Here is a 23,966-nt window from a genome sequence, read left to right as displayed (position 1 = left end):
CCCAGAACATTATTCTGTATGACGTTAGTTAACGAAAATACCTAAAATGTCAACTTGGTGATTTGTCTCTGCCCAAAGTCTGCAATGAGACTAATTGCAAATGTGTCTGGGTTAGATTGTGTTAGTTCCAAAATGTGGTTAACTGCTGCACCTAATTCGGATTTAATAACAGTTCACACTAAATTAGTCTTATTGCTATGTCGGAAATGAACACATAATTTGCCGTTCTTTCAATAATACTTTTAAATATAATTTTTAAAGCCTCACATAGTTAATGAAAATCACGGTTTTTACTGTTTTCAGATCTTTATGTAGTTCTCGTTTTCTCGATGTATATGTTTTTACGCCTGGAGGAATGTAGTTTAGTTTGACTTTTTAAATGCTATAGCCTTGGTAGGAATAATTCGTTGAATCCCTCAGGTAAACTTCTTATAAATTTATAGAAGCTCTCAGTACTTTACACACTATTATCTATCGGATGTTCTACTGTATGTACCCTGCAAGCTTCAGGTTTAAATTATTTTTGCAAAAGTTTCTTTTCGTATAGTAACATTTCTTAACGTCTGGTTTATTAAGTCCAGGTCAGTTTGTCTATACAATGACATGAATTGTCATATTCATTTTAGTTACTCGTGTTTAAATGATCTCGCGGCTATGCTTTGTTGTAGCGCCACTTTATCCTCGCCTATCCTCATGTTACACTATACTATTTTGTTAATGTTTCATATGTATATATTATTTCTGTAATGTTTCTAACGTGTCCAATACTATATTATACTAAATGGTCTATAAACGAATAAATAAATAATAACAATTAAAAATATTTAAATCCTTGGTTGTTCTTTTTTATTTGCTAAATGATACATACACGCACTCCTTCTAAAGGAATGTTCGTGTACTACGCGTAGTTCTCTCGTCGTCAGTGGAAGAAACCGAAGACATTTGTTTATTTGCAGACTGCTCACACTTCATAATCCGAAAAATTAATGGTATTGTTGACTCAGGGACAACGATTGAAAATATCGATTTTTCTTTCCAACGATAAATATTTTAAACTTTGTAATGGTCGAAGCTTTGCACACAGACATACACAACGATGTCTGTGACTTAGTATATGAAAAAGAGAGACTTTGTATAGTGTATGTTTACATTTCTATGTTGTTGGCATTGAAACAGCTGTCTGCGGTTTAAAAATGGCGGCGTTCAAATTTTCGAAAACGTTGCATAATATTTTACCATGTTCTCGGCGGTGTTTAATGTTGTCATGCGTTAAAAACTCGCCAGAATATGCACAAAATAAAGATTCCAATGAAAATGAGACACACTTTGGTTTCGAAAGAGTAAAAGAGAGCGAGAAAGCCGAAAAAGGTTAGTGTGGTGAAACAACTTTAGTGAAAATGTTCCTCGTTCCAGCATACTTGTTGATGACGCACATATTTTTGTCTTGTAGTTCATCATGTGTTTGAGGCAGTTGCTACGTCTTATGATAAAATGAATGACGCAATGAGTTTTGGAGTGCATCGGCTATGGAAAGACATATTCATACACAGACTCAGCCCGACCCCACGAACACGGTTACTGGATGTAGCAGGTGGTACTGGTATGTATCAGTAGTGTTATAATTTTTTTTTTAAAGGCATACATATCGCAACCTAAGACAGATGACACCTTATTTTTTTTCTGCGATTGACTTCAATCGTTTATAAGACATCATAACTGAAATGTTCCTACCATCATTCCGTAGTCTATAATTTCTTAGGAGCGGTGGCCTATTTATCATAGAAGAAATTATAATTACCAGCAATGTTTCTTCCAATATTCGACAAACTTTGATCTTTCAAATTCGAGTTATTCCCAAAGGGAAGAAATGAGCAAAAAACAGGATCATGAGCCACCAAAGCCACTGTAAAATATGTTATTTATTTATTTAGTTTTTCTCTCTTTAACGTTTCAGTATAACGGTTTATAACATATCAGATACATTACAGAAATAGTATACCAAGTCATTCAGAACTCCACCAATAAACCCTCAGAGATTGTTCAGGGATACCTTCTGAGACGGACCCACAGTCTCTGGTGGGTCATTACACTATTACTGCATTTCATTTGGTTCCTTGCCCCAATTAGCTTTGTATCTATATTGCACTGAGAATATCTGCACAACAGTGCAAATGGCAGTGGTATGTGCTGTGGGGCTTGTGCGGAAACAAACTTGTTCCAACCACTCATGGTCCTTGCTGTTTACAACAGTAATGCCCATCTCACTCTTTACCCATTAGCTTGTGTTCGGTACCGCTCTCTTCTGTAATGGGTTTGTTTTTCTTGCATGTTAATTGTACATTATCACTTATGCATAGCAGTGTGGAAAGGTTTACTGATGAATAATTGTCTCTTATGCACCTTGTGTATAATTTCACTAAATTCAATGGAAAACCAGCACAAAGATGCTATGCTCATACCTCTCCTGCACCAATGGCAACCACATCACAATATTTTTGTAGTTCCCTGTATTTTGTGCTGTAGCTAACAGTTTGGTAATTGCATATTACAAGTTGTTTCACTGCTGTTAACGTATTTTCACCAGAAGCAAAGGTAACTGGGGTAACAGAGCAAATGAATCATAATTATATTTAAAAGAGTTGTCAAGGCAGTTTAACAGGCTAATTTTAATCTACAAAAGTAAGACAAAGGCTGTGTGGTCAGTCATTAAATCTAAATTAGGTGTTAAAGTCTGTAACCAAGAAATTTCAAAAATTAACATTGAAGGAAACACTATTGTAGGTCCAATTCCAGTATCAGAGTGCTTCAGTGAATTCTGTATAAATGTAGCAAACCCTCTACCTCTCATCGTGCCCTGAAATGTGGAATGTTCTGCCTGCTATCCTTCCCATCCCTTCCACAGTGGTATTCTGCCGTCCACCGAACCTACATAATATACTCCTCCATCCCTAAACAAACCCTGCTCCCAACCCCTTACCTCATGGCTCATACGCCTGTAACAGACCTAGATGTATGACCTTTCCTATACATCCTCTCACCACTAGCTACTCCAGTCTGGTGACAAACGTCACCTATCCCATCAAAGGCAGGGCTACCTGTGAAACTAGTCTTGTGATCTACAAGCTAAACTGCAACCACTGTGCTGCATTCTATGTGTGCATGACAATCAACAAGCTGTCTATCCACATGAATGGCCACCGACAAACGGTGGCCAAGAAACAAGTGGACCACCCTGTTGCTGAGCACACTGCCAAACATGACATCCTTCATTTCGATGGCTGCTTCACAGTATGTGCCATATGGATCCTTTCCACGTACACCAGCTTTTCTGAATTGTGCAGATGGGAACTTTCCCGACAATATATCTTATGTTCCCATAACCCTCCTGGCCTCGACCTTCATTAGTCATTGTCCTCTCCCATCCAGCCCCTTCTCTGTTCCTGTCCCATCACCACAAAGCCCTCATTTCTCCATCACACCCAGTCTTTTTACTTCTCTCCTTCTCCCCATCCCCCCTCTCCCCCCCTCGACATCTCCATTGCCCTCCGTTTAACCTCCCAACTGGAAATAGCTGCCCTACCCTCTTTCCACCTCATCCCTGCACACTCCCCAGCAGCACAACACTGTTCGCTACCCCTACTCCTTCTATCCTCCCCCCCCCCTCCACCCCAGCCTCCTCCTTACCCCTCAGTCGCCACACTCACCATGCACTGGTGCTGCTGGTTGCAGTGTAGCCTCAGTTGCCTGAGACTGCAGTCGTGTGTATGTGTGTGTGTGTGTGTGTGTGTGTGTGTGTGTGTGTGTGTTTGTGGTCTAGTTTTGATTAAGGCCTTACTGGCCAAAAACTATATTTGTGACAGACTTTTTGTTGTGCCTATCTGTGACTCAGCATCTCCGCTATATGGTGAGCGGCAACTTTCCTTTTCACAATATTGTTAAAAATGTCTCAGAGTGGTCCCTGAGGCTCCATACTAGGCCCAGTCCTGTTTCTCTTCTGTATTAATGACTTACCATTAAATGTCAAGATCCCATCAGTTCTGTTCGCAGGTGCTAGTTCTTGTTAGTTGAAGATCAGGATTCATAAAAATTCCAAACTCTTTGATCAGTAGCCTCATCATCTTAGAAACTCAGTTTCAGCTGAGCCAGTTGAATCGAGACACACTCATGTTCAGGAAAAACAGAACACCTTGAACGACTAGAGGTGCGACGTTCATATTCACAGGACATGTACATTGTAGTGCGATCCATGAACGATGGTTGCTTGGTTGGTTTTGCGGGGGTTGAAGGGACCAAACTACAAAGGCCATCGGTCCCCACAAACAATAGGGGTTGGCGCATGTCAAGGCATGGACGAGGATTGCGGTATGTGCATGCGCATGCTTTCTGCTTGAAGAAAGCATATATCCTGCAAATTAAGTCTCTTGCTTTCTTATGTGGAATGTATCACCACCAACATCAGCAATGACAGCTCACAACAAAGGGAACAAAATTTCACTAAACAACTTGCTACAATAATGTTTAATGCTCGCATTAGTTATGGCATTCAGAGCAGAGAACACAGACGTAGGGATGCAGGACAAGCCTAAATTCAACCGTCAGCATTTGTGACTCCAACTGTAGTATGTTCTGCAGAAATGACTAGCATTTCAGTGACCTTGGTTCAGTATGTGTCCTGTTGCCTATTAGGCACAGGGGCACCCATGGGTCCTGATAACTTGTTCCATGTGTGATGGCATTGACACGTATAAGACGCGAATGGTGTCCTGTGTTTTAGCTATCCATGCTGCATTCACCTGATTCCAAAATTCATCTGTGGTGCAGGCCCTGGGTCACAGTGCTGCACCGGTCATTTCACCAAATCCCACACATTTTCATCAGGCTACAAGTCTGGTGATCTGGCAGGCAAGGCAAAAGACTGACATCCTGTGACACCAAGAAGGTCCGTATTAATGCAGCAATACACAGTTGTGCTTTGTCTTGCTGAGAAATGGCACCAGGGGTGTTGTGCAGAAAGCATGTGGCTACGGGTTGTGTGAATGCTGTCACTGTGATGCTGCTCCCCTGGTGTGTGTCGGACAAAAATTCAGCCTTCATTTTCAAGCAAACAGAACCTGGATTTGTCTGAAAACACTATCTGCTGCCATTCCTGTCCCCAGTGATGCCGTTCCATACACCATTGCCATCTAGCAGTTTTCTAGACATTTGTCAAAGGTAGGCGGAGAAGCAGACGATGTGCACGTCACCCGTGCTGTAATAAATGATAATGGGCTGTCACCCCTGATATTGTATTATGTGTTACACTCTTCTGCTGTTGTGCCAGAACTGAGGAGGATGCAGATCTGTCCTGCAATGCCATTCGGATGATTTGTCGATCTTCTTGGAGGGCAGTCTGTGTGGTGCTACCTGATTCATCTCGTCATGTTCTATGCCCTTTTGTGAACCATTCTGCACATGCCCATTACAATGCTGAAACACTTTGTCCCACACAAGCAGCAATTTTGCAGACAGATGCATCAAATTCTCTCTTGCTAATAATGTACCCTCTTTCAAACTCACTTGTTTGACAGTATGATTCGCACATATTTCTGCGAGGCATCCTGTACATCTGCTCAAGTCACACTGATCCATTACCTTCAGTTTATAGCGTCAATGAGAGCTGCAAGCACCTTTTACCGGTTGGTGGTATCGTGCCTTGGTATCGATGTCGACTTTGAATCTGCTGGCCACCATGTTTCAAATGCTAATCATTTCTGCAGAATATGCTAGTGTACATGCCCTATGAGTATGAACATCCTATTTGTAATCGTTCAAGGTGTTATGTTCTTTCTGAACATGAGTGTATATTTTAGACTCACATGATGCAATTAAAAAAAAAAAAAAAGAAGTCAAAGATGTGAGCAGATTAAGTCTATTCACAGCAATCAAGATATATAAGAAGTAGACTTGATCAAATTCTTAGGATTAAATCTGGATAAAATTTGGGCACACATTGAATACCTTGACACTGAAATGTTATTACCCGGTGGACGAATTCAGGCAAGAATAATTCGAAATTTGAGCTGGATACAATGTTTACATATTGCAAGAAATATTTTAGTGTTATTATTTATTTTAGTGTTATTGTTTATTAGTGTAAAAATAATTGTAACTGTGTTATATATTTTTGATGTGTCTCCTCTACACAGAACAAATGGATTACAAATGTAAGTCATGAGATGAATAAATCACACTCACACAATAACAAGGCACTGGAGACCAAAGGTCTTTTATACCAAAGCACTCAGAAGGCATCCGTGAGCAATCCCTAAAAGTTCGTTGGTGGAGTTGTGGTTCATCCTGTAGTGTAGCTACATATATTAAACATGCACAGACCAGAGCTAGATTGGATGAGGATAGGGCAGGAAGTTGACCATGGCCTTCTCAACAAAATGATTCCAAAATTCACCTGATAGAGAGAGAGAGAGAGAGAGAGAGAGAGAGAGAGAGAGAGAGAGAGAGAGCATGCGTGCACATGTGCACGCACTACATCTGAAGCAGCCACAGCTGGAAACCAGCAGCAGAAAAATTCATGGAGACACATTGTAGATTGCACAGCTCCAGACTAAAAAGTATGGTAGTTACTAAATGAAGGTCTAATTGTTGTTGTTGTTATGGTCTTCAGTCCTGAGACTGGTTTGATGCAGCTCTCCATGCTACTCTATCCTGTGCAAGCCTCTTCATCTCCCAGTACCTACTGCAACCTACATCCTTCTGAATCTGCTTAGTGTATTCATCTCTTGGTCTCCCTCTACAATTTTTACCCTCCACGTTGCTATCAGATACTAAATTGGTGATCCATTGATGCCTCAACACATGTCCTACCAACTGATCCCTTCTTCTAGTCCAGTTGTCCCACAAACTTCTCTTCTCCCCAATCCTATTCAGTACTTCCTCATTAGTTATGTGATGTACCCATCTAATCTTCAGCAGTCTTCTGTAGCACCACATTTCGAAAGCTTCTATTCTCTTCTTGTCCAAGCTATTTATCGTCCAAGTTTCACTTCTATACATGGCTACACTCCATACAAATACTTTCAGAAATGACTTCCTGACCCTTAAATCTATACTCGATGTTAACAAATTTCTCTTCTTCAGAAACGCTTTCCTTGCCATTGCCAGTCTACATTTTATATCCTCTCTACTTCGTCCATCATCAGTTATTTTGCTCCCCAAATAGCAAAATTCCTTTACTACTTTAAGTGTCTCATTTCCTAATCTAATTCCCTCAGCATCACCCGACTTAATTCGACTACATTCCATTATCCTCATTTTGCTTTTGTTGATGTTCATCTTATACCCTCCTTTCAAGACACTATCCATTCCATTCAACTGCTCTTGCAAGTCCTTTGCTGTCTCTGACAGAATTACAATGTCATCGGCAAACCTCAAAGTTTTTATTTCTTCTCTATGGATTTTAATACCTACTCCGAATTTTTCTTTTGTTTCCTTCACTGCTTGCTCAATGTACAGATTGAATAACATCAGAGAGAGACTACAACCCTGTCTCACTCCCTTCTCAACCACTGCTTCCCTTTCATGTGCCTCGACTCTTATAACTGCCATCTGGTTTCTGTACAAATTGTAAATAGCCTTTCGCTCCCTGTGTTTTACCCCTGCCAACTTCAAAATTTGAAAGAGCGTATTCCAGTCAACATTGTCAAAAGCTTTCTCTAAGTCTACAAATGCTAGAAACGTAGGTTTGTCTTTCCTTAATCTAGCTTCTAATATAAGTCGTAGGGTCAGTATTGCCTCACGTGTCCCAACATTTCTACAGAATCCAAACTGAACCTCCCCGAGGTCGGCTTCTACTAGTTTTTCCATTCGTCTGTAAAGAATCCGCGTTAGTATTTTGCAGCCGTGACTTATTAAACTGATAGTTCGGTAATTTTCACATCTGTCAACACCTGCTTTCTTTGGGATGGAATTATTATATTCTTCTTGAAGTCTGAGGGTATTTCGCCTGGTTCATACATTTTGCTCACCAGATGGTAGAGTTTTGTCATGACTGGCTCTCCCAAGGCTGTCAGTAGTTGTAATGGAATGTTGTCTACTCCACGGGCCTTGTTTTGACTCAGGTCTTTCAGTGCTCTGTCAAACTCTTCACGCAGTATTATATATCCCATTTCATCTTCATCTACATCCTCTTCCATTTCCATAATATTGTCCTCAAGTACATCGCCATTGTATAGACCCTCTATATACTCCTTCCACCTTTCTGCTTTCCCTTCTTTGCTTAGAACTGGGTTTCCATCTGAGCTCTTGATATTCATACAAGTGGTTCTCTTTTCTCCAAAGGTCTCTTTAATTTTCCTGTAGGCAGTATCTATCTTACCACTGGTGAGACAAGCCTCTACATCCTTACATTTGTCCTCTAGCCATCCCCACTTAGCCATTTTGCACTTCCTGTCTATCTCATTTTTGAGACGTTTGTATTCCTTTTTGCCAGCTTCATTTACTGCATTTTTATATTTTCTCCTTTCATCAATTAAGTTCAATATTTCTTCTGTTACCCATGGATTTCTATTAGCCCTTGCCTTTTTACCTACTTTATCCTCTGCTTCCTTCACTACTTCATCCCCCAAAGCTACCCATTCTTCTTCTACTGTATTTCTTTCCCCCATTCCTATCAATTGTTCCCTTATGCTTTCTTTGAAACTCTGTACATCCTCTGGTTCTTTCCTTTTATCCAGGTCCCATCTCCTTGAATTTCCACCTTTTTGCAGTTTCTTCAGTTTTAATCTACAGTTCATAACCAATAGATTGTGGTCAGAATCCACATCTGCCCCTGGAAATGTCTTACAATTTAAAACCTGGTTCCTAAATCTCTGTCTTACCATTATATAATTTATCTGAAACCTGCCAGTATCTCCAGGCTTCTTCCATGTATACAACCTTCTTTTATGATTCTTGAACCAAGTGTTAGTTATGATTAAGTTGTGCTCTGTGCAAAATTCTACCAGGCGGCTTCCTCTTTCATTTCTTCCCCCCAATCCATATTCACCTACTACGTTTCCTTCTCTCCTTTTTCCTACTACCGAATTCCAGCCACCCATGACTATTAAATTTTCGTCCCCCTTCACCATTTGAATAATTTCTTTTATTTCATCATACATTTCTTCAATTTCTTCATCATCTGCAGAGCTAGTTGGCATATAAACTTGTACTACTGTGGTAGGCGTGGGCTTTGTGTCGATCTTGGCCACAATAATGCGTTCACTATGCTGTTTGTAGTAGCTTACCCACACTCCTATTTTTTTTATTCATTATTAAACCTACTCCTGCATTACCCCTATTTGATTTTGTATTTATAACCCTGTATTCGCCTGACCAAAAGTCTTGTTTCTCCTGCCACCGAACTTCACTAATTCCCACTATACCTATCCATTTCCCTATTTAAATTTTCTAACCAACCTACCTGCCCGATTAAGGGATCTGACCTTCCACGCTCCGATCCGTAGAACGCCAGTTTTCTTTCTCCTGATTACGACGTCCTCCTGAGTAGTTCCCGCCCGGAGATCCAAGTGGGGTACTATTTTACCTCCGGAATATTTTACCCAAGAGGACGCCATCATCATTTAACCATACAGTAAAGCTGCATGCCCTTGGGAAAAATTACGGCCGTAGTTTCCCCTTGCTTTCAGCCGTTCGCAGTACCAGCACAGCAAGGCCGTTTTGGTTAGTGTTACAAGGCCAAATCAGTCAATCACCCAGACTATTGCCCCTGCAACTACTGAAAAGGCTGCTGCCCCTCTTCAGTTTTCAGTAAGTCATATGAAAAAACTGCAAGGTAGGTTTCACATGATCGATGTGGTAAGAATCCATGCTGATTCGCTGGCTGGCATTGAGGAGATCATTCTATTCAAGATTCCTCATTATGTTTGAGCTCAGAATATGTTATAAGATTCTACAAGTTGACGTCAAAGATTGTGGATGGTAGTTTTGTGAATCACTTCTGCTACCCTTCTTGTAGATTGGTGTGACCTATGCCTTTTTCCAAGAACTGGCCATGGTTCTTTGTTCAAAGAATCTACAATAGATTATAGTCAGAAGAGGGGCTAACTCAGCTGCAAATCCAGAATAAAATCTGACAGTGATTCCATCAGGCCTTGGAGCTTTGTTCAGTTTTAATGTTTTCAACTGTTTTTCAATACCAGTGATATGAATAGTTATTTCATTCATTTTTTCAGTGGTACAAGGATTAAATTGGGGAAATTCTCATCTGTTTCCCTTTGTAAAGGAACATTTGAAAATGGAGTTAAGTATTTCAGCTTTTGCTTTGCTACCCTAAATTTCAGTTGCAGTCTCATTCACTAGGGACTGGAGACTGACTATGGTGCCACAAACAATCTTTACATATGACCAGAGTTTCTTTTGGTTTTGTGAAAGATCACTTGAAAATATTCCACTACAGTAGTCGTTGAAGGCATCAATCATTGCTCTCGTAACAGCCAAATTCATTTCATTCAGCACCTCTCTATCTATAGCCCTAATCCTTGTTTTACACCTGTTATTCTGTAAAGTTTCTGTGCAGTGACTGTATATGATGGAGGTTCCCTCCCACTATGGGCTATTCTACTGTGTACATATCTATCCAGTGCATGGTCAAATACTCTTTTAAATTTGAGGCATAATTCCTCTACATGCTCCTGCCTGTGCTGAAAGTTTCAAGTTTCTCACTGAAATTTGACACTACTGAATTTTTTTTATCTAGTTTACTGAACATGTTTATCTTTCTGCTTGGTTTAATTGTCCTTTGTGCTTTGGTAATCACTGTTGCCACAACCATATCATGGTCACTAATACCGGTTTCAACGTGAACAACTTCAAAGAGGTCAGGTCTATTTGTTGCCATTAGATTCAATATATTTCCTTCATGTGTGGGGTTCCTAACTATCTATTGTAGGTAGTATTCAGAGGAGGCACTTAGTAATGTTTCACAGGACGCCTTATCACACCCACTACTAACAAAACTACATCATCTTAGCTGCAGTTTCTGGAGATCTATATGTCATTATATAGACTGTTTGTGCAGTAATTACTAATAATATTTTTCATGTGTACAGCTGACTGGTAAATATGTTCACATGGTGCCAAGGAACATGCCTTAAACTTGATGTAATATTTGTCCATCACTAAAACATGGTCACTTCACTCAGATTGTAGTAGTTGCCTGTGGACAGTTAAATACAAAAGTTTCAACAGCATCTGGTGGGTTGGTAGTGCCATTGTTTAAATGCATTGAAGCTGTGGAACACTGTACACAGACAAGCTGAATGTTTGTGGAAAAATTGTGATAGGAGACTGATTCATTTAGAATATTGGTATGTGGGGTAGGCAAAGGTCAAAATTCAAACAAAAGTACAGTTTGGTAAGTTTTATTTGTGAATATTTACATATTTTTACAAAAAGAAAGATGTGGACGAGCATCAGATGCCTTGTTCCAAAGATTTTTCTGTAGTTAGTCAATGTCTGTGTAATGAACGGCAGTGTAAGGCAGGTGAAAGCTATTCTGTACAACAACAATAGAGAATGATTCAAGTTCAGTAAAAACATTACTTCGAAAGATCTGTTTCTGTACAGTAGAAGAGTTGACAAAAGCCAATCTAAAATAACTGAGTTAAATATCTTAACAAAAATAATCAATTTTTGAAAACCTTATATATCCAATTACATTATGAGTTAAATATATTTTCGTATATAAATAGGTTTGTAGCTGATTTAATTCATTCTAGAGATGTAACTGTTACTTTTCTTATCATTAGTCTAAACTTAGCGATTTAAATGTTTTCTTAAGTACCGTCAGTTTTTAGTGGATTTATTTCATCCTACAGATTTAACTGTCATTTTTCTTGTTGTGAGTTAAGTATAATATTTATACAAAATGTAAACCACATTATTAGGAGAAGGGTAGATTGCTTCCCATGTAAAGGTGACACATTGAGTTGCAGACAGGCACAAAGAAAAGACTGTTGCACATTTATCATTTGTCCAAAGCCTTCTTCAGTAAAGAAAACACACACACACACACACACACACACACACACACACACACACACACATTCATATAAGCAAGCACACCTCACGGCAAACGACTGCCATCTGCCATCTCCAGCAGCACAGATTGGAATGCCAAATTGTAACTGTGACTTGTCTTATTCCATGTGTAACAAAATGTGACAAGGTTTCTTGGATCAATAGAAATCCAGAATATGTCTTCCATTCAAACAGTGTCAAATATATTCACACAGGCAGTATAAAAGGGTACAGATTAAATGAAGACAGTGAATGCTAGTTAAAATATAATAAGGAAGATTAAGGTTTCAAGAGTTTCTTAAGAAGATTCAAACCACAAAGTATGGAAATACCATAATTCATCCATTCAGATGTATTTATAATTATGGGAATTACTTTGATACACTAGAAGAAAAGTAGCTACTTTGAAGGGGAAAAATCTTCTTAACTTACTTAGTTGCTTACTTAATAAATTCAAATCAGCACTGGGGAATAGTATGTACCTTCAGGAGGTAAAATGTGAGAGTGGGGGGGAGTGCTGTCGCTACCAACAGCTACACATAAAAGTGGCAGCATTACCTAGCTTTCAGAACTAATAGTTTGTTCTTTGGGTGGGAGAGGAGAGACATTATTTGTCAGTCCTCATTTGCTGCCATTTTTATCCTCTACTTCATGACAAGCATGAAATGTGACTGGTTTCAGAGAGTGCCGTCAGCCATCTATCTTGTTGGATACGAATGCTAGTCTTAACTGAAATTTAAAATCTGTAACCACACTCTCAATGTAAATGACTTGGAGCATGTGGCCCAGGGTCCTTCCTGTCGTACTACATTAAGGAGCGACTGTTTTGGAATCCTCGACAGTAAGTATGGAGGTCATTCTGCTTGTTATACCTCATTACATTATGCTTAGAATATATTCTAAGAGTCTACGACATACAGATGTCGAGGTTGTCGGACGGTAGTTTTGCAGGCCACCTCTCCTTCCCTATTCCGTGAATGGGCACGACGTGTACTTTCTTCGAATGACTGGGAACATTATTTTGTTACAGAGATCTGTGGTATGTTATGATTGAGAAAGGGGTGACTCATCTGGAGATTCTGAGTAGAATCCCACAGGGAATCCATTTGGGTGCTGTTCAGTTTTAGCAATTTTAAGTTTTTCCTGATGCCAGTGGCACTGATGCCTCTGTCACTCTTTGTGTTTGTTGTACTGAGAGAATTAAAATGGGGTTGTACTCAGGCATCCTTCTTTCTAAAGGAACATTTGAAAGCGTTGAGAATCTCTGCTTTTGATTTCCTGCCTTCGGTTTGTATTTGTGTAATCCGTGAGCGTACAGACACTAACTTCTGTGCCACTGATAGTCTTTACATATGACCAGAATTTCTTTGCATTTTGTGAGATTACTGTATCAGATCTGTTATAGCAGTCATCGAAGATCTTTGCACGTTGCCCTTTTGGCAGCTGAATGCATTTGGATTGACATCTCTGTATCTGTGCTTTGTTATACACATGCTGTGCAGTATTTACTGATACTTTACAGGTACTCTAACTGTGGAGCATCCCTCCCATCACAAATGATTCTGCGATGTAGGTATTCCCACAGTACTCGGTCAACTATTTTTCTAAACTTGAGCCACAGTTTGTCTATATACTACTGCCCATAGCTAACTGTTTCATCTTCTTCCTTGATATACAGCTCTATTGGTTCTTTATCTAGTTCTCTGAATATGTAAATCTTTCTCCTCGTTGTAATTTCCCCATTGTGCTTTGGTAATCATTGTTGCTGCAACTGCCTCATGACTACTGATACCAGCTTCAGTGTAGACATCTTCAAAGTTGTCAGATTTATTTCTTGCCAACAGATCTTTGTGAGTGGATTTCCGAAGTATCTGTTTTAAGCAATTTCCAGGGGATGCATTTAATAGTTTCTCACACAATGTCTTGCCTTGCCCAATTTATTATACTAGTCAATTATTGGATAATTAAAGTCTCTTCTAATTATGGCAGTATGTTTGGAGAACATACAAAGTGTGACCAAAAACTAACAGAATTTTTTTTAATATCGCAGGCTTTATAACCTGATTCTCAAACTTTTTCTACCTTTTGGTACAAATGTTCGCATTGCATGTTTAAATTTCAGCTGTATTTAGTTTATTGTCAACAGTTGAAAAGATTACATGTGCTTTTGAGTGCTTGGCAGATTTGTACTTTCAAAGAAGATGGATCAAAGAATTTGAACTAAATTTTGCTTGAAAAATGGAATAAAGTGCAGCGCCACATTCAAAATGTTGACAGTGGCTTTGAGCAAATCTACTATGAATGAGACAAGAGTTTATAAGTGGTATAAACATTTCAAAGAGGGTAGAGAAGATGTTGAAGATTATGACTACCCTGGACGCCCTAGTGCATGTGTTATTGATGAGAGTGTGGAAGAAACAAAGAAAATGTTTCTAAAGTTGCTGATGATGCTGTCATATGCTTTGGTTTATGACAAACATTTTTTTCAGATGTTTTTGGCATGAAACATGTAGCAGCAAAGTTTGTTCCAAAACTGTTGAATATCAGTCAAAAATGATGTTGCATAGACATTACTCAGGAATTGCTAAATGAAGTCTACAATGATCTAGAATTCCTAAAGAAGGTTATAACTGGTGATGAAATGTGTGTAGACGTATATGATGTTGAAACAGACACCCGTACAACGTAGAAACTGAGGCCTGCCTGAAGAGCAGTGGGATAGTGCATCACAAGTTCCTGCCTTATGGTCATATGTTCAGTAAGGAATACTACCTGGAAGTTATGCGCCATTTGCATGAAGCAGTCTGAAGAAACTGATCAGAACTGTGGCAATACCACTCAGGAAAATTGCATCACAATAATGTTCCCCCCTCACACCTCGATGCTCGTTTGTGACTTTTTGGCAGAAAAACAAAACCACTATGTCACCTACACCACTGCATTCGCCGGCGATGGTCCCCTGTGACTTCTTTCTATTTCCGAGGCTGAAGAGAATCATGAAAGGACATCGTTTTGTCACCACTGATGAAATGAAAACAGAATTAGTGAAGGAGCTGAACACCGTAATGAAAAGTGAGTTCCAGAGGTACTTCCAAGACTGGAAAAAGTACTGGCACAGGTGTATTGTATCTGAGGGGTGTTACTTTAAAGTGGACAAAGTTGATGATGGTGAATAAATAGTGTGTCTTTAAGAAAAACAAAAATTCCCATTACTTTTTGATCACACCTCGTATGTACTAGTGAGTTGAGGTTGTCTCTAAAGTTTTTTGTTACCTATAAAGGTGAGTACTGTGACCAATAGAAAGGTCCAGTTATTTGTCAAGTTGCACCACACGGGACATTTGACACAGTCTCGATACTGAGCCTTACCCAAACAACCTCTCGCACAGCTTCAGTTTCTATCTTGGTGGATTTTAAGTTTCTTCTCTGTTGTGGCAGATACACAGAACCTGTGTTCTGTTATCTTACCCTTTTGACATACCTTTAGATTTACCACAAAAATCTCACTGCTTGTCACATGATTGAACTGCTGACTCTTGGCAGATTCCCATCCCTTTTCTATTCTCTTCCCCTAATATTGACACAGCAGGCTTCCCTACTAGTGGAATGGGTCGCACTGCTTCAGTTTCAGTCTCATTTGGAGACAGCACCTCAGAACTGTTGGTAAGGGTGTCTAGTGTGACACCCTGAGTTCTCCCTGGTCTCTCCCTCCACTGTATGACGTCCCTAGACCCACACTGACACGCCACTCACAGTCGAGTGGATGAGTAACGATATGTCCTTTTTTTTGTGAAGAGGAGAAGAATGGTAATTGAGATACCTTTTCTCTGAGATATATGCTTTGGTTTATGACAAACATTTTTTTCAGATGTTTTTGGGTTTTTGGCATGAAACATGTAGCAGCAAAGTTTGTTCCAAAACTGTTGAATATCAATAATAATAATATATATATATATATATATAATGGAAGGAAACATTCCACGTGGGAAAAATTATATATAAAAACAAAGATGAGGTGACTTACCGAACAAAAGCGCTGGCAGGTCGATAGACACACAAACAAACACAAACACACACACAAAATTCAAGCTTTCGCAACAAACTGTTGCCTCATCAGGAAAGAGGTAAGGAGAGGGGAAGACGAAAGGAAGTGGGTTTTAAAGGAGAGGGTAAGGAGTCATTCCAATCCCGGGAGCGGAAAGACTTACCTTAGGGGGAAAAAAGGACAGGTATACACTCGCACACACGCACATATCCATCCACACATACAGACACAAGCAGACATATTTTTATATATATATATATATATATATATATGGAAACATTCCACGTGGGAAAAATATATCTAAAAACAAAGATGATGCGACTTACCAAAAGAAAGCGTTGGCAGGTCGATAGACACACAAACAAACACAAACATACACACAAAATTCAAGCTTATGCAACCAACGGTTGCTTCGTCAGGAAAGAGGGAAGGAGAGGGAAAGACGAAAGGATGTGGGTTTTAAGGGAGAGGGTAAGGAGTCATTCCAATCCCAGGAGCAGAAAGACTCACTTTAGGGGGAAAAAAAGACGGATATACACCCGCACACACACACACACACACACACACACACACACACACACACACACACACACACACACACATCCATCCACACATATACAGACACAAGCAGACATATTCAAAGACAAAGAGTTTGGGCAGAGATGTCAGTCGAGGCGGAAGTGCAGAGGCAAAGATGTTGAATGACAGGTGAGGTATGAGTGACGGCAACTTGAAATTAGCGGAGATTGAGGCCTGGTGGATAACGGGAAGAGAGGATATATTGAAGGGTAAGTTCCCATCTCCGGAGTTCTGGCAGGTTGGTGTTAGTGGGAAGTATCCAGATAACCCGGACGGTGTAACACTGTGCCAAGATGTGCTGGCCGTGCACCAAGGCATGTTAAGCCACAGGGTGATCCTCATTACCAACAAACACTGTCTGCCTGTAACCATTCATGCGAATGGACAGTTTGTTGCTGGTCATTCCCACATAGAATGCGTCACAGTGTAGGCAGGTCAGTTGGTAAATCATGTGGGTGCTTTCACACATGGCTCTGCCTTTGATCGTGTACACCTTCCGGGTTACAGGACTGGAGTAGGTGGTGGTGGGAGGGTGCATGGGACAGGTTTTACACCGGGGGCGGCTACAATTGTAGGAGCCAGAGGGTAGGGAAGGTGGTTTGGGGATTTCATAGGGATGAACTAAGAGGTTACGAAGGTTAGGTGGACGGTGGAAAGACACTCTTGGTGGAGTGGGGAGGATTTCATGAAAGATCGATCTCATTTCAGGGCAGGATTTGAGGAAGTCGTATCCCTGCTGGAGAGCCACATTCAGAGTCTGATCCAGTCCCGGAAAGTATCCTGTCACAAGTGGGGCACTTTTGAGGTTCTTCTGTGGGAGGTTCTGGGTTTGAGGGGATGAGGAAGTGGCTCTGGTTATTTGCTTCTGTACCAGGTCGGGAGGGTAGTTGCGGGATGCGAAAGCTGTTATCAGGTTGTTGGTGTAATGGTTCAGGGATTCCGGACTGGAGCAGATTCGTTTGCCACGAAGACCTAGGCTGTAGGGAAGGGACCGTTTGATGTGGAATGGGTGGCAGCTGTCATAATGGAGGTACTGTTGCTTGTTGGTGGGTTTGATGTGGACGGACGTGTGGAGTTGGCCATTGGACAGATGGAGGTCAACATCAAGGAAAGTGGCATGGGATTTGGAGTAGGACCAGGTGAATCTGATGGAACCAAAGGAGTTGAGGTTGGAGAGGAAATTCTGGAGTTCTTCTTCACTGTGAGTTCAGATCATGAAGATGTCATCAATAAATCTGTACCAAACTTTGGGTTGGCAGGCCTGGGTAACCAAGAAGGCTTCCTCTAAGCGACCCATGAATAGATTGGCGTATGAGGGATCCATCCTGGTACCAATGGCTGTTCCCTTTAATTGTTGGTATGTCTGGCCTTCAAAAGTGAAGAAGTTGTGGGTCAGGATGAAGCTGGCTAAGGTAATGAGGAAAGAGGTTTTGCATCCCGCAACTACCCTCCCGACCTGGTACAGAAGCAAATAACCAGAGCCACTTCCTCATCCCCTCAAACCCAGAACCTCCCACAGAAGAACCACAAAAGTGCCCCACTTGTAACAGGATACTTTCCGGGATTGGATCAGACTCTGAATGTGGCTCTCCAGCAGGGATACGACTTCCTCAAATCCTGCCCTGAAATGAGATCCATCCTTCATGAAATCCTCCCCACTCCACCAAGAGTGTCTTTCGGCCGTCCACCGAACCTTCATAACCTCTTAGTTCATCCCTATGGAATCCACAAACCACCTTCCCTACCCTCTGGCTCCTACCCTTGTAACCGCTCCTGGTGTAAAACCTGTCCCATGCACCCTCCCACCACCGCCATCTACTGCAGTCCTGCAACCTGGAAGGTGTACACGATCAAAGCACTCACGTGATTTACCAACTGACCTGCCTACACTGTGACGCATTCTATGTGGGAATGACCAGCAACAAACTGTCCATTCGCATGAATGGTCACAGGCAGACAGTGTTTGTTGGTAATGAGGATCACCCTGTGGCTAAACATGCCTTGGTGAACGGCCAGCACATTTTGGCACAGTGTTACACTGTCCGGGTTATCTGGATACTTCCCACTAACACCAACCTGCCAGAACTCCGGAGATGGGAACTTACCCTTCAATATATCCTCTCTTCCCGTTATCCACCAGGCCTCAATCTCCGCTAATTTCGAGTTGCCGCCACTCATACCTCACCTGTCATTCAACATCTTTGCCTCTGCACTTCCGCCTTGACTGACATCTCTGCCCAAACTCTTTGTCTTTGAATATGTGTGCTTGTGTCTGTATATGTGTGGATGGATATATGTGTGTGTGTGTGTGTGTGTGTGTGTGTGTGTGTGTGTGTGTGTGTGTGTGTGTGTGCGAGTGTATACCCGTCCTTTTTTCCCCCTAAGGTGAGTCTTTCCGCTCCCGGGATTGGAATGACTCCTTACCCTCTCCCTTAAAACCCACGTCCTTTCGTCTTTCCCTCTCCTTCCCTCTTTCCTGACGAAGCAACCGTTGGTTGCGAAAGCTTGAATTTTGTGTGTATGTTTGTGTTTGTTTGTGTGTCTATCGACCTGCCAGCGCTTTCTTTTGGTAAGTCAAATCATCTTTGTTTTTTCTGATTAACATATCTGCATGCTGGTGCCACTTACTGCAATTGTCTGATGAAGTTTAAAGGATTTCGTATTAGGGACCTGTATATTAGTATACCAGTTATATTTCTGGCATATTGCTGAAAAGTAGTTAAGTTGCAGAGATAGGCAATGGGTCATCGATGGTGAGGCACAGAGAAGTAGAATAACTAGAGGGGAGGGGGGAATTGCGAGTGTGACTAGAATTGATCAAAGTTCCATAAAACAAATTTACCTCAGGTTCATTCAGATTAGTTACTACTTAAATAAACTCAGATATATATTTGTAATACTAATGAAGCGCTTTAAGTCTATGAATCTCTCACATTCTTGTCTGAAGTAGTATTCATCTTGCTTTCTCATTAGTCTTTGTTAGCCCTTTGCAATTTGATCCCATGAAATGTTCCTAAGTGAGTGTATATTTCTTTCCTCAGCACACATCTTATTTCTTGCTGGCTTAGGAGCATTCTAAATGTCTCCTGAACATTATGCTCACAACTAACGCCACAGTTTGACTGGAAAAGCTTTATCAGTCACACTTGTGAGAGTCAATAAGTGGGAGCAAAATTTATATGTTAGGGAAACTATACAAAGAGGCAGTAGTGTCATATCAAGGAGGGTAATTGTTTGTGGTGACTTTAATATTGATTTCCTGTGAGGCAGCACTAATCAAAGACCCCTGAATTTTTAACATCAGTTTTTGATTATTTGTGGTGGTAAAAATTTGTAGTAGAGAGAAACAGCCATTGACAGTTTGTGTTTAGTTTCAACAACCTTTAGTGATTTGTATGTAATACTAATACCTAATGATTTATCTGACCTTAATGCTCAAAGGTTAATGATAAAATATACTGACCAGTTAGGTAAAGCTGGTAGAAGAAAAATGTTATACTACAGAAACATGAATGATAACTGTGTGACAGAGTTTAGAGAGTAATTACAGAAAGAACGTTTGTGAGAGATTTAGAAATCACACAGTGTAGATGGAAAATTTAACTCTTTCATTAACATAGTTCTAACCACTATGAGTCGTTTTTCCTTCTAAAACAAACAAGTGAACAATTCAATAGGAGCAAGCATAAAGAATGAGATTGTCACTCTGCAGCAGAGTGTGTGCTGATATGAAACTTCCTGGCAGATTAAAACTGTGTGCCAGACTGAGACTTGAACTCGGGACCTTTGCCTTTCGCAGGCAAGTGCTCTACCATCTGAGCTACCCAATCATGACTCACACCCCGTCCTCATAGCTTTACTTCTGCCAGTACCTCATCTTCTACTTTCCAAACTTCACAGATGCTCTCCTGTGCAGATCTCTTCTGTTCCTCGTTTTTATTCTCTGTGGGTGTTCTTTGTCTTTGGAAAAAGGGACCGATGACCATAGTAGTCTGGTCCCTTTAATCCCCCAACCAACCAACCAGCTCTCCTGTGCACTTTTCCGCAAAAGGCAAAGGTTCCGATTTCAAGTTTCGGTCCGGCACACAGTTTTAATCTGCCAGGAAGTTTCAACAAGCATAAAGGATATTAACTCCTGGAATAATAGTATCTTGTACTCGGAAGAGAGAGCTGTACCAGACTCAGGACAAATTGTTGTCAAGAGTTGAATCTTTATGCCACTACTATCGTAAAATCCTCTGTAATTAAACATGTGAAACACATGCTCAAAAAATAATACACTATTAGAATGAAGCAGAAACAGTTTGGAACATTATTAAACAAGCACTAAATAAAAACATCAGTCCACACTTAGCAGGAAACATTGCACCAACTGGTAAACAACCAAATGTAGTTCAAACAAATTTAATGTAGTTAAAAAAATTTAATGTATTTCAAAAAAATTTAAAATTCAAACCAAATGTAGATTTACTTGTGTACACACTCCCTACACAACCAATAGATGTAGGCTACAAAATTTGACTGTCACTAAAGAGTAGTAGTTCTGCTGGGTGTTATGGTGTTTCTAGCTAAAATCTTGTGCTGGCTTGATAGATTATCCCTTGAGCTGTGTTATTAAAAATCAGTTACTCATGAAATATCCCATTACAGTCTTAAATATGCCATAGTAGCACCCATCTATAGAACTGGAGATAAGCAAACCACCTCTAGTTACAGATCCATTTCACTCCTTCCTGTCTTCTCAATGGTTTTCTTGCATAGTTGCCTATGGTAGAATACTGATGCACCTACATATCACTCACATGAGGATTTTGAAGATAAGATTAGAATAATTACTGTACACACACAGAGGCATTCAAACAATCATTTTTCCCACACTCCATAAGTGAATGGAATAGGAAAAACCCTAATATCTGGTACAAGGGGATGTACCCTATGCCATGCACCTCACACTGTTTTACACATTGTAAATGTAGATGTAGAAAGCACATCGTGGGGACTGGAACTGACTTGACTGACTGCACCAGAGCTGGCCAATCGCTGTCTGGCAGGACTTGCCCCACCAGCGGCCTCCTCACTCACTCTGCTGAAGAAGGAGCTCACCGTGGAGGAAGGCAGCCCGACACGACGAGAAAGCAGCGAGTATGGACTACTCCGTTGAGGAAGACACGGAGTGTCATTACACTGCATATCCCTAAAGTTTTCGATGTAAAACAAGCGAACTAAACTGCAGGCTACCGGCAGATAGAGAATGCCAGTGACTGTGGTTCTATTAAACTGCTGAGGAAAAAGCAAGTGAGACAGAAGACTGCCAGCATCGCACCTAAAGTTTCAACAAGCTACCTTTTTGAGCTATCCAGACAGCAGAACAAACAAATGAAAATGAAGCAACAACAACATCACTAGCTGTAACAACAATGTCAGCAGATGCTGCCAATGGTACTGAAGTCTCCTGAAACATACAAGAAACTCTATAACTGGCTGAGGTCAAACTTGTCCTAGCCCTTCATAAAAAGCAAGCTGGAGATAAGTTAAAACTTGTTCTGATGTCATCTTGAGAATGTGTCACTGCTGTAAATATGGTTCGAATATCCTGTTACACGGTTCCTGATGTCAGACCCAAGATTCTCAAGGTGGTAATTTGGGGAATATTGGAGACATTACCCCATAAAGACATCAGGGGAGGACACGAAGATATCGGATTTGTCACCACTGTGATCGACTTCCACACGATTCCTGGAATGAAGAAGCCATCACCACTGCCTAAAATTTTTCTCCTTGTAACAGAAGACCCCCCACAAGATGTACCAGCTTGCACGATTTTACTACTCGGTGGTCAAGGCAAGGACTTACATGCCCGCGGAGGGCCCATCCGTTGCTATCGATGCCAAGAATATCATTGCACAGCCTACTGTGACACAATGCCACCAATGTGTGTCGAGTGTGGTGGTCCACGTGAGTAGTGACACTGCCCTCTCCCCAGGGAAACTCCTGCCAAATGTGGACACTGTGGTTAAGGACACTCAGCTGATTGCAAAAGTTGAAAAAAATACGAAGACCTTGACACCGCCAAAGTGGTTTGCCACCTCTTGAAATGAAGAATGGCAGACACCTACAATACGAAAACTGATATTTGCAACACCATATGTATCACTGGCCAGCCAAAAGAAAAAACCTTCATTTGCGAAACATGATTATGCCTGTCTTCAGGACAACACCTGGTCCACTGATGTAATCAGAGGAAGCAGCCTGACTTCATGTGCTGTGACATAGGTGAAACAGGCATAGCACCCACTATGGCAACGGCTGTGACGACTCCAGCGTGAAGGCAGTAGAGACAACTCTGCACCATTTACCACTACTGAGCTGTGGACATGTTTCCACCTCCTTGAACACCTGATGCAAATAATTGCTGAAGTTACCAAAGTGAACTTGCTGACCACCATCATCACAGCTATAGACACAGTTGCCAGAAGGGGCAGAAAGTCATCGACAAGCTGGTTAGGGCAGTGTTGTATGTGTGTTACTGTCTGTTCACCTCCCTGTACACTTCTTACTGAAAATGAAACTGGCAGAAGTGCTCCATATTTCTCTACCACGCTAATGAACTTGCAGCAGTACGAGCAGCAGGTCCCACAGACCTCACATTATATGGCTGTCGACAAAGGTGATGACATAGCTCGACTGTCAACTTTCTCGAAACCACCGTCACTGCTGCACTGTCACCGCCCGCACTGAGACAGTGGCAGCTGGAATGCCACATCCTCTCGCTGCTGATGACGTATGTGAAATGGTACTAGACAGAATCACATGTGCAGATGTCTGAGATTAACCCCAGACCCACTGCTCGAGAGGGAGATCGGTGCAGTCCCCAGGCACACTGGGGCTGCCCTCGATGCCGTGTGAAATTGGAGCTGGGAAAAGACGTTGTCCACCCTCCACCTGATGCATTAGTGTGGAATGTGGTGTGCCTCTCCAGCAGGTCACATATGAGGCTCCCTCCACTTGAAACCACTGCAGGGCTTATATTTGCACCCAGTTTCAGAGCAGATCCCTCTGCAGACTATTTGAAGAGAATTTCCAACTGACTGAGGAACCACAGGACCACACACACACGTGGGACAGTGAAGGTAGTATTGCAGTATACCTTGCCACACTGGAGGTAGTGCAAGAATCATAGATTGAACACATCACAGCTAAAGAAGCACCCCCGTTGCATCTGCTGCCTCCCTAACCACGAGGCTCTTGGGCAAGTCAGATTAACAGGGAA

General features: G+C 41.2%; 1 protein-coding gene across 1 annotated transcript in view; it reads left to right on the top strand.

Moving 5' to 3' along the window:
• Window positions 1-1,072: 1,072 nt before the first annotated feature.
• The window catches only part of LOC124711849 (2-methoxy-6-polyprenyl-1,4-benzoquinol methylase, mitochondrial), a 189,235-nt gene continuing 166,341 nt past the window's right edge, over window positions 1,073-23,966 (top strand). The window contains exons 1-2 of the mRNA XM_047242075.1: window positions 1,073-1,368; window positions 1,451-1,600. Coding sequence (XP_047098031.1) covers window positions 1,194-1,368; window positions 1,451-1,600 — 325 coding nt within the window. The 5' untranslated portion in view covers window positions 1,073-1,193. The remainder of the gene's footprint in view (window positions 1,369-1,450; window positions 1,601-23,966) is intronic.

This window comes from Schistocerca piceifrons, chromosome 8 (assembly GCF_021461385.2).
Source record: "Schistocerca piceifrons isolate TAMUIC-IGC-003096 chromosome 8, iqSchPice1.1, whole genome shotgun sequence".
NCBI classification, from domain to species: Eukaryota; Metazoa; Arthropoda; class Insecta; order Orthoptera; family Acrididae; genus Schistocerca; species Schistocerca piceifrons.
This window is presented reverse-complemented; position numbering and strand designations above follow the sequence as displayed.